General features: G+C 47.9%; 1 protein-coding gene and 1 long non-coding RNA gene across 6 annotated transcripts in view; one reads left to right on the top strand and one right to left on the bottom strand.

The window, feature by feature from the left end:
• The window catches only part of LOC147573483 (uncharacterized), a 30,118-nt gene extending 29,862 nt beyond the window's left edge, over positions 1 to 256 (bottom strand). The window contains exon 1 of the long non-coding RNA XR_015244817.1: positions 180 to 256. This is a non-coding gene — a long non-coding RNA (uncharacterized LOC147573483). The remainder of the gene's footprint in view (positions 1 to 179) is intronic.
• On the top strand, positions 246 to 18,116 carry CE2H16orf78 (chromosome E2 C16orf78 homolog). 5 transcript variants are annotated; one of them, XM_025920920.2, is made up of 6 exons: positions 246 to 663; positions 3,643 to 3,750; positions 4,298 to 4,412; positions 12,176 to 12,431; positions 14,812 to 14,926; positions 16,420 to 18,116. In XM_025920920.2, exons 1-6 carry the CDS (start codon positions 514 to 516, stop codon positions 16,459 to 16,461), a joined length of 786 nt encoding a protein of 261 aa, XP_025776705.2. In that variant the 5' UTR covers positions 246 to 513; the 3' UTR covers positions 16,462 to 18,116. The 5 variants fall into 5 exon arrangements, with proteins under 5 accessions (XP_025776705.2, XP_086545628.1, XP_086545629.1 ...); XM_086689502.1 differs by lacking the exons at positions 14,812 to 14,926; positions 16,420 to 18,116 and adding an exon at positions 13,193 to 14,766; XM_086689503.1 differs by lacking the exon at positions 14,812 to 14,926 and having other exon boundaries at positions 249 to 663.
• Positions 18,117 to 18,125: the final 9 nt, after the last annotated feature.

Below are 18,125 nucleotides of genomic sequence, written 5' to 3'. Positions count from 1 at the left end.
TGGCACCTAGTAGGCATCTGATAGCTATCTGTTCAATGAACATAAAAGTAACTGAGGCTATAAAAAATCTTCATTCATTGTGGAAAGCCTGGATACCAAACTAAGGAATATAGATTTTTTTTTTGTAGGCTACAGGGAGCCATTGAAGTTTTGTGAGAAAGGGAGGTATGTGAACTGACCTTTAAGATCTTCATGGCAGTGGAGGAGGAGAGGCTGTGGCAGAGTCCAGATAAGGGACAGTGCCTGTGGAGAGGCAATGACCGTGTGTGGAAGCCAGTACTGCACCCCACCCTGACCCCCAGGCCAGCCTAACAGTGACCTCACAATCACCCCCTAGACCTCCCACCTTTGAAGGCCAATATCCCAGCTGCTGGCCTATGTTCACATCCGAAAGGCCACACCTTTCCACCTGAAAGGCCTTTCCACCACCAGGCCAGAACCCCACCGGAGACAGGGGGGTTCAACTAAGTGACAGTGCCATCTGCCCACCCCAGGCACAACCAAGACCTCAGAATGACAGAGCCATCCGAGAACTTAAAGGATTCAATGCCCACAGAGAGGAAGTCCATGTGGAGGACCTCGGAGGAGAGGCGGATGTCCGACCTCACGTGGGTGCTGGAGTGGCTGCAACGCAGGCAGGGGAAGAAAAAGCAAACTTTCCAGGTGTGTACTTGGCAGAAAGACTCTCCGGGGAGCCGGACTCAACACTATTACAATAGGGAGACATGGAACTGAGCCTCCCAGGAAACAAAAGGCGGGAGGAGCTTTAAGCACTGGGCGAACTAATAGAGAAGCACTCGGGGCAGAGGGGAGGTTGTCCAGGTGGTTAGGCCGGCTGTGCCAACTGTCACCCAGGTAGTTAGCCTCCTACCCTCCCACAGAGACCCGGAGGAGGGGGTGCTGTCTTTCCAGATGATTTCATTTCAAAGGGATGGCTTCCAGGTCCTTGAAAAAATATTCCTGGATTCTGAAACTGGCAAGAGTCTGGGAGAAGAAGATTTACATCTCAAAGGGGCAGGAAAAGAATTTACAAGTGCTGGTTTTCTGAAGGAAAAGGAAAGAGAGGTCCTGGGCCCAAAGCCAGGAAGGAACCTCTCTAGTTTCATTGGGGTGAGGAGGGCGTTAAGGTTGTCTTGGTCAGTGTTCTAGAAGAGCTTAGGGACAATAGCTTCTAAGATCTCCAGGGTGGCAGAATGGGCCCTCCCCACTGTCCCCAGAAGCTTGCGTCTTTATGATGGCTCCAGGGTCAAAGGGCCTTCAGTCTCCACTGTTATCCCACTGGGACTCCTGCTAACATACCTCCTCCTTTCTACCCAGTATCCCAACAAGTTCTAATCTACCCATCTTGGTCCTCTTCAGCTGCTGTGACAGAATACCATAGACTCGGCTTATAAACAACAGAAATTAATGTCTCCCAGTTTGACAGTCTGGGACGTCCAAGATCAAGGTGCCTGCAGATTCAGTGTCTGATGAGGGCCCGCTTTCTGCTTCATAGATGGCCACCTGCTCGCTGTGTCCTCACAGGAAGGAAGAGATGGGAGAGCTCTCTGGGGTCTCTTTTACAAGGGCACTAATCCCACTTGTGGAGGCTGCACCCTCATGACCCAATCACCTCCCAAAAGCCTCACCTCCTAACACCCCCATCACACCGGGAGTCAGAATTTCAACATATGAATTGGGGGAGGGGAGGGGAGACACCATTCAGCCTGTAGCACCGCTAGCACCACACTCCCTCTCTCTCCAGGAACTATAGCAACCAGTTTTGCCTCAGTTTCCCCCCAGGCCCACCATCTATGGAAAATCAAGCCATGTCCTTAGAAAGTGGTCTCCTCTGTAGAGGACACCCCCTGATCTTGAATTCTCTGGCCCCCAGAGAAAAACGGGTGGAAAATGGCATTACGTAGGATGATGCTAATGCTTATTAAGCATTTACTGTGTGCCAGGCCCTGTGCTTAGCCTTGCACATGAGTTATCTTGTCAACTGCCCCCAGCAGGGCCACACGGTGGGCACCATTCTTACCCCTCAGCAGAAGTGACGTAATAAGGAAGCTGAGTGAGGTGCAGGGAAGCAATTTGCTTGAGCTCACAGAATTAATGAAGGGTCAAGCCAGGTCTCAAACTCAGACTAATCCAGTTCTCACGCTCAGGGGCTTTGTCAGGTCAACTCCCCATAACCACCTCCACTTCTCTGCTTCAGCCTCTCTAGCGGCCCCTGACTTTCCAAAAAGTTCTCGTCCGTGTATGTGCTTGCTCCTCATTCATATGCAGAAAGATCCGGAGTTCCAGTTCCACCAGACATACTAAAACACGTCTGAGAAACATATTTTACATTAAGGTGCTAATGATTTATGGATGGTCTACCCTCTTGGCCCCCCTTTTTGACTGCTGGGCCGCTCAGAACTCAGTATCAATCACAGAGATTTATATTCACTTCTGTGATCAACAGAAGAAGTCCCTTCTCATGAAGAGTATATTCCAGTGTTTTCACAGCTTTACCTTTTATGTGGCTTTTTACTGGAAATAATTTTGGACTCAGGGAGGGAACAAATTTAAATTGAAAATACACTGAAATCTTCAAGCATTCTTAATCTTCCCAGAGGCACGCGGATTTTGAAGAAGCTCCTGAGAAAGCGATGTTTCCGTGGCAGGTCCCAGACAGCACAGATTGAGGGTCGGGGGCGGGGGGGCTTTAGTAAAGGCGGTTGGAGGGGGGCTGTCTGTGGCCTCCTCTCCCTTCCCCTGGCACCACACAGTCATTCATTAAGTTCTCAAAATAACCCTAGGAGATAAATCCTACTACTGCCTCCATCTTCAGATGAGGAAACCAAGCTGCCGAGAGAGCAGTCGCTTGCCCCAGGTTGCTCAGCCCCCAGCAATAGAGCAGGATTCCCATGGGCGTCTGACCTGGAAGCCAGCCCCAGCCGCCGTGTCCCCACAACCACAAGCAGCACACTGCAGGTACAGACCCAGCCAATTCAGCTTTCCTTGAGGGGCTCCAGCACCCCTACTCCTTGTAGGCTGGCCTGGATGCCCCTCTGTGGGGCCCTCCCCACTGGACCCCAGAGCTCCCTGTTGTGTCCTCCCCAACGCCCCAGTGGGGGTAGGAGCCTAGGCATGCGCGCAAGGAAGTCCACAGCCACCAAGAGGAGCGCCCAGGGAAGGAGAAAGGCGGGGTGAAGTCATATGACGGAATGGGGAGGGGTTGGGACAGAAGGGAGATCTGTGGACAGAGGGCATGTTCTGGCTGGACTCCAAGACAAGAAGGCCTTCCTGTGGCTTCAGACTGGAGGCCATGGCAGGAAAGTCGCAGCTACACAGGTCATTTGGGGGCCAGGAGGAATTCCTACTAGGCTGGAGAGAGGGGCCGTTGTGTAGAGGGTAAGAGGGAGCTAGTGATGGGTTCTGAGGTGGGGGGGACAGCCAGACCTGGGAGTTAGGTCATTCTCTAGGAGCAGAGTGTCGTGGACAGCAGGGCGTGTCTGGAGGCAGAAGGACAATTGTGGGGGGATCCGGGGGGGGGGGGACAGAAGTGCCAGAGTGGGAGCCAGCCAAATCTAGAAGTGGGGAGGGTGCAGCCCGCTCTCCACAGAGCCACCCCTCTGTGGGGGCAGCCACAGTGCAATCCTGTCTTTTCAAAAACAGAAACCCAACTGGGCGGTACCCCCTGAAACAACTGGGAAGGAAGAAAAGAAAGGCCGAAGCATCCCCAAAAAGCAGAAAGGGAACCACCAGGCAGCCTTCTCTGAGAAGGTAACACGGGTTCCCTGGGTTGAAAAGGGGTACGTGCTCCACCCCTGCACAGTACCTGGCTACACTTTGTTTCAGTTTAAGGCTCTAAAATCCACCCTGCTCCACACTAACACACAAATGAATCCCCTCCCCTTTCCCCCCTCCAGACCCCACCAGCCCCATGGATGCTGGCACTCCTGTGGTAGAGGGTCATTCTTGCCAGGTGCCTTCCTCTCACTGCCGTCCCCAGACCATTCAGGAATGCCATCTGAGAGGCTGAGAGATGAGAACAGCCAGGCTTAAGTGCCCCCCCGTCCCCGACGGCTGTGGCTTCTGTGACCCCTCATGGACTCCCTCCGAGGTAGCAGGGACCAAAAGTCACGTGTGAGTGAGCAGGTGCCAACTTACCACCCCAGCCCCTTCACCTGCCTCAGGCCCAGAGCAGTCTCTCCTTTGGCCCCTTTGCCTGCCTTTCTGCGAACCCCTGAAATCACTCATTTTGAGGGTGGAGGAGGCCACGCCAAGCCCTGTTCCTCGTGGAGTGACTTGTCTCCCGCTCCCCTCCAAGACCCCCGAGCAAGGCACCAAGAAGGACAAGGACCATGTCATGTACCAAAAGCTAAAGGGAAAACGCCTCAGCCTGGTTCCTGGCAGCTACTCCAGGGACAACCCCAAGAAATCTGGTAAGGGGAGCATCCTACCCTAAGACGGGAAGATGGGATGCCAGAGTCATCCCTCATAATTGCCCACCTCTCAGAGTTACAGGAAGCCCACACTGTTGTCAAAGCAGCAGGTTCCATGCCAGCCCAGCAGCCCTGGACCGTTGTGGAGCCCCACGTGGCTCTTTAGGGATCACACCACAAAAGGTGCGACCTGGACGGCAAGCGCGTGGATGTCCAGGCTCTGCCCACACCTGGGGGTTCTCTTCTCAGGGTGCCAGCAGAGTGTACCCCAGGTTCCTAAAAGCCAGTTTGATGATGGCAACCTCGTGAGCTCCAGATTATCTCACTGGTTTAGGTACCGTGACAATGTCAGTGTGACATACGAGGCACCACTCCTGCTGGCCCAAAACCCGCCAGGTGTCGCTCACACCCAGGAAGAAGTCGGCTTAGGTAATGCCAGATCCTCAGTTCCCAAGGCTGCCTGGGTTCGAACAGCTCTGTAGTGAACTTGGAGTTGTATAATCCGGGGTGAGTCTCTCCATCTGCAGGGGCCAGTTTTCACATCTAGAATGTGCAACAATAACATGACTTGCCTCACAATAGAGTTTTAGTGAGATGAGGCATATAAAGCGTGTAGCCTGATGTAGTAGGTGGTCAATAAATGGTGGCGGCAGCGACTTCTAAGGAAAAAAAATGCTAAAATTCTCAGGTGGGCTGTACCACGGTGTTGGAAAAACAGTTGCATTTATTGTGCCTGGCTTCTTGGAGAGGAGGTGTCTGGCAAAAGAAGTGGGAGGAGTGGCCGAAAGCTTTTGAGTAGGGGCTGGCAGGCCTCCCGTCCAAAATTACTCCCATCGTGCCCAGCAAAATGCCCTCTTTTCCTTTTCATTGAATACACCAAAGCCATCGTAACCCAACTGCGCTCACTTGCCTGTCAGGTTTCAATATGATTGGCTCTAGATGCTGTGCAGAATCCTGGACTGAATTCTAGAACAACACTTTGGTGGAAAAACTGGTGAAATCCAAAGACGCTGTGATGTGCCAAGGTTAATTTGTTAATTATCTTTTGACAAATATTCCCTGCTGGTGTGAGATGTTAACATGAGGAGAAACTGAGCAAGAGTGTACAGGAACTCTGTGCGCCATCTTTGCAACTAGATTGGCATAGGCCCTAGAGTTTTCTGTGACTCCCAGAGTCAAGTCTGGCTCCTGCTGAGCCCCTGAGCATCTGCAGATCTCCATTCCAGTGGTTGTTCCCTTTTCCCTGCCCCTTGCCAGAGCAGACACAGCCCTGTGTCCTTCATTTCCCCCAAAACCTCTCACAGGAAGCCTTTGTGTGTAAACAGACTTTACTGAAGTTTAGGGCAACAAAGGAAAAGAATTTCATGGCAGAATTCTACAGAAAACAAAACAGAAGTTGATTACAAAACCTTCTTAAGGGTTCGTCCAAGTCCTTTGTCCCCAGCCACCAGGAGATGTCCCCTGGCTACCTTTCCCTACTTTTCCCAGCTGTTCCACTCACCCCAGCACTGGAGCTAAAGTGAGCCCAAGTCTGGCCCCCAGATACAAGACTTAAGGAGGGACTCACTCTCTGGTATTGACTCTGCACTTGCGGGAGCCTGAGACTGAACACCTCCTTGAATTGCACCCTTGCCCCGGGCACTTTGCTGTCCTCACTCTACTCCTGGGCCTTCCTAGCTCCCCTCTCTTCCTCTGTTTTTCCTCTCCCTCTCCTCCATCCTCTGCTTTCCTCACCCCACAATTCCCATTGGCTTTTTACCTGGAAGGATCACTTAATTTCCTTTGTTTTACTGTCTTACTCCACACTCAAAAGGAGTCTATCAAGATAATTTCCTAAACAAAGGCAGTTTCTTCCTTAAGAGAAAATCACTACCAGCTAATAAAATAATCCGTTTCACAACACTGCACAAAAATGCAAGCGGTTTTTTGGTTCTTTGCAGTACCCCCGCCCCAGCAAGACAAAATCCATCCAGTTCAACAGGGGACATTTTTCTCCCACCTGATGCAATACAACAAGTGGCCACTGGAGGGCAGCAGGTGCTCAGTTGCAGCAGGTGCTCAGAGGCACCCAGGAACCACCTTGGCATCCAGATGTGGCACCCAGGCACTGAATCAGGACTGAGCCTGAGCACAGCAAGGGGAGCTTCCAGAGAAGGCTAGCAAGAGGCCTGAAATGAATGGGCAGGATCTGCTTTTGGAGTCAAGTTCAAGACAAAGCAGCCCCTAGGAAAGACGTGGAGCCAGTTATGGGCTATGGCAGGAGTCCAAGTGGAGAAAAATATGGATGAAGTAAGGACCAGAACTCCTGGTCCTGGCCTCCCCTGGCCCCACGCAGCACCTGGATCATTGGTGTCCTTGTCAAGAGCCAGATCCCCCGGGTGTCCCGGGTTCCCTATCTGCAGAGTGAGGCCTTTGTACTCTCGTTGCCATGTTTCTGTGTGATCTGCTGAGCAAGAGTCTGTGGGGAATGGCCGTCAGATGATCCCCACCACCTCCAGAACTAGAATGTGACCACTCTATCTGTACAGATACAACAACTCCCACTCATTCACGTTTTTAGTGTATGGTGGCCACAAAATCAAAATCTGTGACACACAGTGTGTTCTTTATTTATTTTTTTTTTACGTTTATTTATTTTTGAGACAGAGAGAGACAGAGCATGAATGGGGGAGGGGCAGAGAGAGAGGGAGACACAGAATGCAAAGCAGGCTCCAGGCTCTGAGCTGTCAGCACAGAGCCCGATGCGGGGCTTGAACTCACGGACTGCGAGATCATGACCTGAGCCGAAGTCTGACGCCCAACTGACTGAGCCACCCAGGCTCCCCAACACACCATGTGTTCTGAATGAGTGACACAGACCTGCCTCCAGCTCCAGAACCCCACAGCCAATAGAAAACATCAGTGATGACCCCCACGGGGAGCACTGTGCTTTTCAACGCAGACCACTTCATCTTTGTCCGCCTCAATTTCATAAAAGCTCCCATTCACTCCTCCTAACAGCTGAAATGCCACCTCCATCCTGCCAATGACCACCATGCTGTCGCACCCAGGAGGCACTGGCCTGCTGCCACGCTGCTGCTGTGGGCCACGGGCCACTCCCTTCTCCCCACACTTGAACTTCCTGAAAACACTCTCTTCTGCTTCCCCTTTCTCACCAACCCCTTGGCCCGCGTGGAGGGCCACTAAGTTGGTTTTGAATTTGTAAAAGGTCATTCTGGCTATGGTCCCATAAAAGACCCTGGGAAAGAAATTGGAGCCCATTTCCAAAGTAAATCTTGGCAAAGTCTGAGCCGGCTAACCTAGAAAAGGGGAATTCACTAGGTTTTCTCTCCCTGGGGCCCAGGGCATTCCGTAGATGCCAGAGCAGGAGGGCATCCCTCATGCCGAGGGCTGGAGGGCAATGATACCCTCTGTCTCCATGAGCGCAGAGTCAGCCCCTGGGGCCCCAACTACAGCCCAGTAGAAATCTAACTTATCTGTTCAGCCACAGACTCAGGAATGTGGGTCATTTATGCCCAGGTGGTAGCCAGGTCAGATGCCCAGAAAAAGGGACCAACAACCTGGGTTCACATTTTCCTAGATCCATCACTAATTCGCTATGGCGTCTTGGGCACGTGACTTAATCTCTCTGATCCTCAACTTTCTCATTTGTTAAATGGACACAATATGGCAGTGCAACTGTAGTGCCCCCCCCCCCCCAGAAAGCTCCTTGAACACTGCCTGGCACAGAAGTCACTCAATAAATGCTAGTTCAGATGTTTAATTATCATTACCATTTATATTACTACTCTTCTTTCCTACATGAGACTTACCTTGACCTAGATGATACTCAGATATCTCAGAAAAAGCTATGCTTCTTTCTCCAAAAGATTTCCCATTTGCGTTGGTGAGGATAAGCAGCTCATGATTCTTCTGGAACATAGTACCAATTTGCACTACGCATGAACAGGGCTGCTAAGGCCACCTGGCCAGGGACCGGCTGTCAGTGCAGAGCACCATACTGGGCATACAGACTCCCAGTTCGGCCACTAACTCATACGAGACCTTGGGTGAATCACAGCGTGCCTCTTTCCAGGTTGCTGTCCCTGAATTTATATAACTGTTGGAGGTCTAGACTCATTCCCCCTAGACATAGCCCAGTAAAATTCCCAAACTTTCTTGATGAAATCTTGCAAGCTTACAAGGAGAACAATCTACTTACAAAAGAAAAAAGAAAATGCCCTAAGTGAGAGCAAAGACCCCAAACTAGCAAATAACTGGTTTACAGATCAGAATCTAGATACACTTAAAATTGGGTTTAATATGGAAAGACAACAAAAGAATAGGCCAAGAGATAACAAGAAAGACAAACAAATGAGGTGGAATTAAGGCTAAAAAGAAACATGTCAGGTAAAAGAGGGATATTTTTAAATGTTAAAGAGAATAAGTAATAAACCTAAGCCTACACACACCAAAATATATAGTAGCTGAATACATAGTTATTGAGAACCGCAAGGAGAATCTAACAAAAATACAAGTATAGTGGGAGATTCTAATATGCCTCTTTGATTTCTGTATATGCCTCTTTTTGAATCAAACAGATCAAACAGACTTAACTTTATATTTGAACAGAGAATGCGTTTTTATGTGGCTAAAAAATATCTGCAAAACTCATCTGCATTTTCACCTCAAAGAAAACGTTAACATTCACAAAGTAAAGATCCTAGGGCCATGGCATTATCCTAAAGCAATAATTAGAAATAACATTTAAATTAAAAGATACTCCCAACTCAGCAGTCATAAATGAACAAATACACTCCTAAAATACCCTGTATCAGAGGGAGGGAAAAAACTCATGAAAATAAGCCCGTTTCTTACGAAAACCTATGGGAACAAAGGCGGAATCTAGCCTCAGAAGAAAATTTATTGTAAAAACTAAAACTAATAATTCTTACCTTTATAACACAAAAAAAGTAAGAAAAAAACTAATACTTGTAGCAATCCATTATTTGCAAGAAGATAGAAGAAATAATTTATGTGAAAAAGAGAGCTTTAATACATTAAATAAATACCAGCTGAGATTAATGAAACCCAAGCTAAAAAATAGTTAAAAGCCAATAGTTAAAATCCAAAGCTAGTTAAAAAAAAAAAAATTTATAATGTTTATTCATTTTGAGGGGGTGGCAAAGGAGGGGCAGAGAGAGTGGGAGACACAGAATCTGAAGCAGGCTCCAAGTTCCGCACTGTCAGCACAGAGCCCGATGCGGGGCTCAAACCCAGGATCCTTGAGATCATGACCCAAGCTGACGTCGGATGCTTAACTGACTGAGCCACCCAGGCGCCCCCCCCCAAAGCTAATTTTTTGAAAAAGCAAATGACGAGTAGTATGAACTTTTTGTGACCATCGTTAAAAAGAGTAGGGGTGCCTGGGTGGCTCAGTCAGGTAAGCGTCCGACTACTCTTGGTTTCTGTTCAGGTCATGATCTCGCAATCGGTAAGATCGAGCTCCCCATCAGGCTTTGCACTGAGCACGGAGTCTGCTTAGGACTCTCTCTCTCTCCCTCGCTCTGGCCCTTCCCTGCTTGTATGCACACACTCTCTCTCTCTTCAAATAAATAAATAAACTTAAAAAAAAAGAGCAAAAATGTCGAAGATTTTGTATGGAGAGAATGTATAAGCAAAGATGAGAAATACATGAACTGAGCTGTAATAGAACACTATATACACCTCTCTCTGATACATTTGAAAACCTAGAAGAAATAGATCATTTCCTCTCGTACTTTAAATTATTAAAATTGATATCATAGGCGCCTGGGTGGCTCAGTCAGCTGAGTGTCTGACTTCGGCTCAGGTCATGATCTCATGGTCTGTGAGTTCGAGCCCCGCATCGGGCTCTGTGCTGACAGCTCAGAGCCTGGAGCCTGCTTTGGATTCTGTGTCTCCATTTCTCTCTGCCCCTCCCCAACTCATGTTCTTTCTCTCTCTCTCTCTCTAAAAAATAAATAATAAGCATTAAAAAAATTTTTAATTGATATAATAAAGAAACATTGAGGAGAGCAATTTCTGAAGTAAAAATTGAAAGGTGGTTGACACTTTCCCACTGAAAAAGTCACCAGGACAAAAGGCTTCACATTTGGTTCTATCTAACCTTTTCAAGAACAAATGATCTCGATATCACTTCAACTATTCTGGACCATATAACATACAGATATCCCTGCATTAATCCCACAAGTCACCATAACCACAATATTAAAATATTTGCAAAGAAGTAATATAGATGCAAAAAATTTAAAAATTTTAGCAAATATGCCAACTGTATGAAAATAGATCAACTATTTCAATGTGTGAAATTAATAACACACCATGACCAAGTGGGATTTCTTGTACTGGTTAGGAAAGGTTAGATTATCAATATCAGAATATCTAAGAACATAATTTATTCCATTAGTGAAATAAAGGAAAAACCATATGGGCATGTCAGTAAGTGACAGAAAAGCAGTAGGTAGAGTCAAGCAATGAGTACTAATAAAAACTCTATGTAACCTAAGAGTTATTAAGCTGATAAATATTATAAAGCATATCAAAACTAGTGGCAAGTATCATTCTAAATGACAAAGTGCTAATTATTTTAATTAAAAGCAGGAACAAAATGAGGCATGATTGCTCTCATCATTATTGACATTGTGTTAGAACATCTGTCAAATGCAATATGTCAAGAACAGTATATACATTTTCTAAATGTTACAAGGAAGCTATTTTCATTGTTCCCCTGGTATGATTACGTGTCTCTAAAACTCAAGAAATTCTAGTAAAGAAAGAATAGAATGTAGTTTTGTTGTTACTGGACTAGAAAAAATACATTGTGAAGCAATAGTCTTTTCTCTATACTAGTCATACCAGTCAGAAATGGAAATGGGGAGAATATATTCCCTTCTCATTAGAAAAAAAAAAAAAAGCTACAAAATACCGAGTGGCAAATTTAGCAAGAAGAAAAAAAATTAAATTCTCCAAACACTCGCCCCCACAGTATTTAAATTCAGTCCAAACCACATATTTGGGTAACATCTGACACTCACCATTTAATTTCATACATTTGTGTCTTTGTGCATGCTGTTCCTCCTTCCCATTTCCATTTCATACCTGCACATGCTGTTCCTCCTGCCACACATGTTGTTCCTCCTGCTGCACATGCTGTTCCTCCTGATGCACATGCTGTTCCTCCTGCCTGCACATGCTGTTTCTCATACCTTCACATGCTGTTCCTCCTGCTTGCACATGCTGTTCCTCCTGCTGCACATGCTATTCCTCCTGCCACACATGTTGTTCCTCCTGCTGCACATGCTATTCCTCCTGCCACACATGTTGTTCCTCCTGCTGCACATGCTGTTCCTCCTGCCTGCAATACTTTTCTCCCCTTTTCATCTAATAATCTGTTTTTCCTTTAAAAACCATGTCAGAGTTGATTTCAGATAGCTTCCCCTACCTCCTCTAGGCTAAGGTTCCGTGTAGGTGAGGAGGGAAAGAAGAGAAGGTCTAGAGGGGGACTAAAGACAAGAGGGAAGGGGAGGGAGCTGGGGGAGGCAGGGAGAAAGGAGGGAGGAAAAGACAAGTGAGAATTCAGCCAATGCCAAGAAGAGACTGCAAACCTTGAAGTGACCTCGTATCTCACAACAGGCAATCGTTTGAAGCCCGTGCAGACTCGCCAGCCTCACCCCTTCCTGTCCGCCCTGCCTCTCACCTCTACCAGGCTCTAACTCCCTGCTGTGCCATCTGTCCAATTTCAGAACTAGACATCAAGGATGCCATCGTCCTGGAGTCCACTCAACGGTCCGTGCCATACCATCGACAAAGCATCATCGACCCCATGCTCCAGGACCCTCTCTTTAGCACTCGGAGGTCGACGCTCTTGAGAGACTGGGTGGTAGGCAGGATGCCCGAGGTCTCCTACGAGCGCAAGCTGAAGAGCCTCATGGAGAAGGGCGCCGAGCCCAAGGTGGAGACGGTGAGAATGCTGAAGCCGGAGGAGGTGCTGAGCTGCCGGTGAGTCTCCACAGTCTGGTTCAGACACCTGGGCTAAGCCCAGGGGAGGGGAGGGAGGCGGTGGCAGGACGGGGCTCCATCTTTGTGACCTGAAGGGCTGACCCAGGGCCGAAGCTGCTGGGTTTCCAGCAGCCCCAGCTGCTGGGGTACCAGCTCTTGGATGAGGTGCAACATTTAGGTGCTGCCATTTTGATGCCACGCCTCTGGACACCTTCACCACCCCTGCAGTATTTCTGTACGTTTCACAGTACAAACCATGAATATTATCCACAATGAAAGAATCAGTTAGTTGTCTGTGGCCTGGTTTTTTTTTTTTTTTTTTTAATTTTTTTTTTTTTCAACGTTTTTTATTTATTTTTGGGACAGAGAGAGACAGAGCATGAACGGGGGAGGGGCAGAGAGAGAGGGAGACACAGAATCGGAAACAGGCTCCAGGCTCTGAGCCATCAGCCCAGAGCCTGACGCGGGGCTCAAACTCACGGACCGGAAGATCGTGACCTGGCTGAAGTCGGACGCTTAACCGACTGCGCCACCCAGGCGCCCCCGTGGCCTGGTTTTAACAGGAAATCCCTCTGAGGGCCTTCACACGGCAGTGTCAAGTTGCTGGTGATAGGAGCCACCCTCCCTCCTCAGTTGGCTACCTACTGTATGTTTGGGGTTTTAGACTCCAGAAGGTACTATGAATAGAGTGTGAGCCATTTGCTGTTTACCATTCTCACTAAAGGTCTTCTTTCTCACTTGTTCTTTGTCGCATTTATCAGGACCTGCTGGTTTCCGCCCCCAGATTCAAGCGCCCCTCCCAAGCCCTTTCCTGTAAAGATGTAACTGATAAGATTCAGAAACTTCAGTAGGGAAAACGGACAACAGAATAATGTGGATGTCCTGTAGACTGAACAGCAGTGAACTCATCTGTAGAGTTAAGATTGGCCTCAGATGCCTGGCACGCAGTGACCCCATTCCAAAGTCCTGCTCTGCTCACTGACTGGCTGAGAGATGGATGGGTAGAATGGCAGCCTCCCCCACTGAAGGGGGCTTCTAGCTTGACCTCTCCACGGATGGGTGACTTTGGCTATGGCTTTCAGTCTGACAGGATGATTCTAGTGGACTCTGGCCAACAGACAGCCTACCTGGGCTCAATAGTGGGCAGAAAAGAGATTTGGACAGGGCCCCTACCCTCCAAGGAGGGAGAGAGAATATTTGGAGAGATGGCATCCAACAAGCCATCCAAGAAAAAGATGAAATTGTCCATAACGGGATAGTGAGTGCTCACACGTGCATTTGTGTGAGACCTTCCAGAGCTGTGCTGGTCACAGACGGAAGGGGCAGACCCTGACTGGTGCTGTCATGGAAAAGTAGTCCTGACATGGGGCTGGAGAGTGGGACCTGAGATGGCTATAAGACCAGGTAAGCTCTGGGCAGATCTTGAAGGAGAGGGAGACCATTCCCAATGGTTATATCAATATCCAGCTCTTCCCCCATCAACTGTAACAAAGAAACCAGCAGGTGGCCTGAGTAGGGGGACTACCTCCTTTACTAAAGCTGGGAACAAGGTCAAGATTGCTGGTAGAATACAGAGCTCTCAGGATATGACGATAGAGATACTCTCTAGACCACACAGCATAGATGGGACCGATTCCACTCTCCAGTGTAAGTTAGAATTGTGGAGCTTTAGCTAAGATTTTAAATCAATGGCCAGACTTTTAGATTGTTTGAGTGATATTATAAGAAAATACTCCCCTTTCCCACAATTTACTCAGCTTTTATTGCCACCGTTCTGTATTTGGCCCAGGCTTTGGCATCACTGAGGTTATGCACACCTGGCAGTGATGGAACCCCTGACAATTGGATCTCTCCCCACGTGGCATAATGTATCGTGACCACCATATTGCACCTGCTTTCCTAATGGCATGTTAGCTTTGGCAGAAGAGTCCTTGAAATGGATATTCTGTTATTTGCTTAACCATTCCTATGCTGATGGAATTTCTTCTTTTCCTGTTGTTGCTAACCCCAGAGTGAACACTTTGATTTATATAGCTTTTTTCCCCTTGGCTTCTCTTCTTCGGATTCGTTGAAGGCCTGAGTGGAGTTCCTGAGTCAAAGACCATGAACTGTTGGCAGGGAGGGACTTGGGGGGACAGGGGTGGAGCTTGGCATCTATGTTGCCAAATTACTTTCCAAGAGTTATACGAATAAAAACTCCCATCAGTTCTGTGGGGTGTCTACTCTCTCATAAGACCTCTATCAGCTCCAGAATGTCCACAGAGCCCATTCCATTCCCTTTAGAGATCCCACGCTACCTAAGTCTAAGCTCTTGTCAATAAAGTTTGAAGCTAGAGTGACTCCACCCTCAACTGACCTCTTTGGCCCTTATCTCACACAGATACCTGAGGTTGTCCAAGAACAACATTCGAACCTTGCTCAAGCTGTGCAAGGATGCGGGCATGAACGTGGACATCCACCCCCACATGGTCGAAGGGGAGATAGACGCTAAAAAGGTGTTCGCGCAAATCCCCAGCGTGGCCCTTTAGGCAGCTCCTCCCCCAGGCCACTGCAAGCTCCCTCTGCTGTTGGATCCCTGCCCCCCCCCCCCAGGTGACATCTTCTGGTACCCCATGCCATCAGACCTGGTGCATCTCTTTTAGACAGTAGTGATCAGAAAACAAGGCCAGACTGCATGAATCATTGTACTGATGTAGCGTTTGTCCTTGACCCAAATCAAAACTGATTTGGGAGAGACTGTGGATTTTCTCCCCACCAAAAGAAGACTCTTTAGAAAGGGCTTCTTAGAAAAGGAGTCTTGGAAAAAGTGAGAACTGGAAACCCAGAGTCCCCAGAGGGACATCAGGAGGGACAAAGGGCTGAGGGGCTGGTTGGGGACACACACACATCACAGGTCTTATACACCACCCCCCAACCCCTGCCCTTGTGGAACTTCATTCTGTGGGGAGCTGAATGCTACATCTTCAAGGGACTGCTTGGTGCTCCCAGACCCTCAAGACAGGGGCTACCCTGGGACCCTCACCTCTCAGACCCCAGGTGCTCCAACAGAGGTTGCAAGCTTCCCCTGGGGTTCAGCAGGGACTGGAAAAGAGAGGGGTAAATGAATGCAGAGGAGAGACCTCGCCCCACCCCACAGCTGCTATGGCCACCTGGGTGCTCTTCTGGGGTCCACAGGGCTTTTCTCTGGGAGCTCCACAGGCACAGGGAGTCTCCAGTTCAGCTTCTTGACATTCTAACCAAATGAGCTACAGTGAGCCCCAAGATTCACAGACAACATTGAGAAAAGAACATTTATCAGCAACCCCAAGCCAGGGTCCGTTGGCAGAGAGTGCCAACTGTAGCACAGTGTATTTTATAAACTGAAGTGGCCTCGCCATTACCCTTTCTAACAGTTATCACCAGATACAGAAACACACACACACCAGCAACAGAGTCACACAGGTACAGCCCCCTGGTTTATGGCAAAGGTGACACTGTGGTGCAGTGGCGAAAAGACAATCTTTTCAATAAATCAGGCTGGTCAATTAAATGTCCATATGGAAAAAAATATCAACCCTCCGCCTCTCACCAAATACAAAAATAGGTTCCAGATGGATGCAGATTGTGAAAGCTTTTAGAAGAAACATAGAAGACAATCTCCATGACCTTGGGATAGGCAAAAAAAAAAAAAAAAAAAAAAAAAAAAAAAAAAAAAAAATTAAACACAAAAAGCCTCAGTAAGAAAATAAAATATTAATAAATTATATCATATTGAAAGTAGAACTTCCACTCATCAAAAGACATCAGTGAGAGAGTGAGAAGGCAGGTGACCCATGTGGGAAAATACAGATCTGACAGAGGGCTCACACTCAGATGAGCCCGTATTTTAACTCTGATAAGTCAATGTGAAGAAGGCAGGCAACTCGATCAAAAAATGGGCAAAAGTCTTATGTAGGCACCTTGCAAAAGTGTTAGCTGAGTGACCGATAAACATAAGAAATTGTATTAGTTTTCAGAAATGCAAATGAAAAATACAAGGCAATACCACTAACACCACCAGAATGGATGATCCCAATTATAGTGGAAAGTGTAGAGCAAAGAGAACGCCATTGGGATGGGTACAATCGCTTTGGAAAACTGGCAACATCTACAAAATTTGTTTACACACTGACGCTGTGGTCCAGTATTCATTCCTAGATACGCACTTCACAGGATTGTACAGCTATGCGCACCAAAAGACTGTCCTAGAACGTTCACAGTGGCTTTATTCAATGCAGACAAATACTGGATTCAACCCAAACGTCCATCAGCAGAAAGATTAACTAGCAGTGTATTCATACAATGGAGTACTGCATAGAAAGGAGAATGAGCAAATACGGATGAACGAAGCACGCAATATCACGCAAAAGTAGCAAGACACAGAAAGGAGGACAGCTGTGTGATTCCCCGTATACAACAGCACCCCCACCCCCACCCCACGCCAGGCAAGACGAATCTACCGTGGTAGAAGCCAGGATAGCGGCGGCCCCTGGAGGAGGGTGGGTAGTGCCTGGAGCGGCATCTGCCGTGCTGGTCACACAGGGGTTCACTTGTGGCATTCATTCACTGTACACTTAGGAGTGCTGCCTTTTAGGCAGGTATATGTACTTTTAAAGTACATTTTCAAAAGTATACGAACAAGAGTTCTGGTTTTGTTTGCTAAAAACAACAGCCTCAAAAGCGAAGCAGTTTGGGTCCCCTCCACCTGAGAGGCTAAGGTGACCAGGGGATAGAGGCTTCCAGTCCTGGGGATGTAGTGTACATCTTGGTGACCTTGGTTAATAATGGAGTTCTGTATATTTGGGGGTTGCTGTATGTTTGGATCTAGAAAAGCACCAGAAACTAATATGTGATATGTTAATCATGTCTGGATACAAAAATAAAATTAGAAAAATCACTTGTAAAAAACAACAGGAGCCTCAAAACTGAGGTGGTTCAGAGTCCCCCGCGTCCCCCTCGCCCTCCCCCTCCCATCCACAGCGGTAGTTCCCTCTCAGCGCCACCAGGTGGAGCTCCACCACAGCAGAAGACCTGCACCCACAGAGTGGGGCGTCTGCGGGGAGAGCTGTCAAGCCCAGGTGAGGGGCAGCAGAACCCCAGGTGACTACAGCCTGAGCTCAGAGAAGGTGGGCAAAGCCCAGCCATGCATACACCAGCTGAGGACCCCTGGGCACGTCACTTCTCTGAAGCGTCCATTCTTCCCCCAAAATGGGGACAAGAAACGCAATTTAAAACAACAATGAGGTATCACTTTATACCTAATTAGACTGGAAAATATTAGTAAGCTGGGGAATGCCAGTGTTGGCCCAGATACGGAAATAAAGGAGCTTCAAGCCTCGCCGGTAGATACTGCAGGCTGTTGTGGCTTTCTTGGTGAAGTCACACAGACATCAGAGACTGGCAATTCCACTCCTGGGTATATACTCCAAAGAAGTTCCATCACAGGAGATATGTTGGAGGGTGTCCCCCCACACACACACACCATGTTGACAGGTGGTTGGGTGCTGGAGGCCGTCCCATGTGTGGGAAGGTGGATGGCAAAATGTGGTGGATGGAAACGATGGGAAACGGGATGAAATGTTACACACTATCCTTCATACAAAATAAAAATACATGCATGTAAATAATACATTGCTTGTAAGAACATGTGTAAATGTATTAGGACAGCTGAAAACT

The sequence above is a fragment of the Puma concolor genome, chromosome E2 (genome assembly GCF_028749965.1).
Source record: "Puma concolor isolate L17-30 chromosome E2, mPumCon1.1.hap2, whole genome shotgun sequence".
Taxonomy (NCBI): Eukaryota; Metazoa; Chordata; class Mammalia; order Carnivora; family Felidae; genus Puma; species Puma concolor.
This window is presented reverse-complemented; position numbering and strand designations above follow the sequence as displayed.

Excerpts from the sequence above, each read along its gene's own strand:
- CE2H16orf78 (XM_025920920.2), top strand. The coding sequence starts at position 514 with ATGACAGAGCCATCCGAGAACTTAAAGGATTCAATGCCCACAGAGAGG. Across the intron at positions 664-3,642 it reads AGAAAAAGCAAACTTTCCAG|AAACCCAACTGGGCGGTACC; the intron begins GTGTGTACTTGG and ends TTTCAAAAACAG. Across the intron at positions 4,413-12,175 it reads GGACAACCCCAAGAAATCTG|AACTAGACATCAAGGATGCC; the intron begins GTAAGGGGAGCA and ends GTCCAATTTCAG.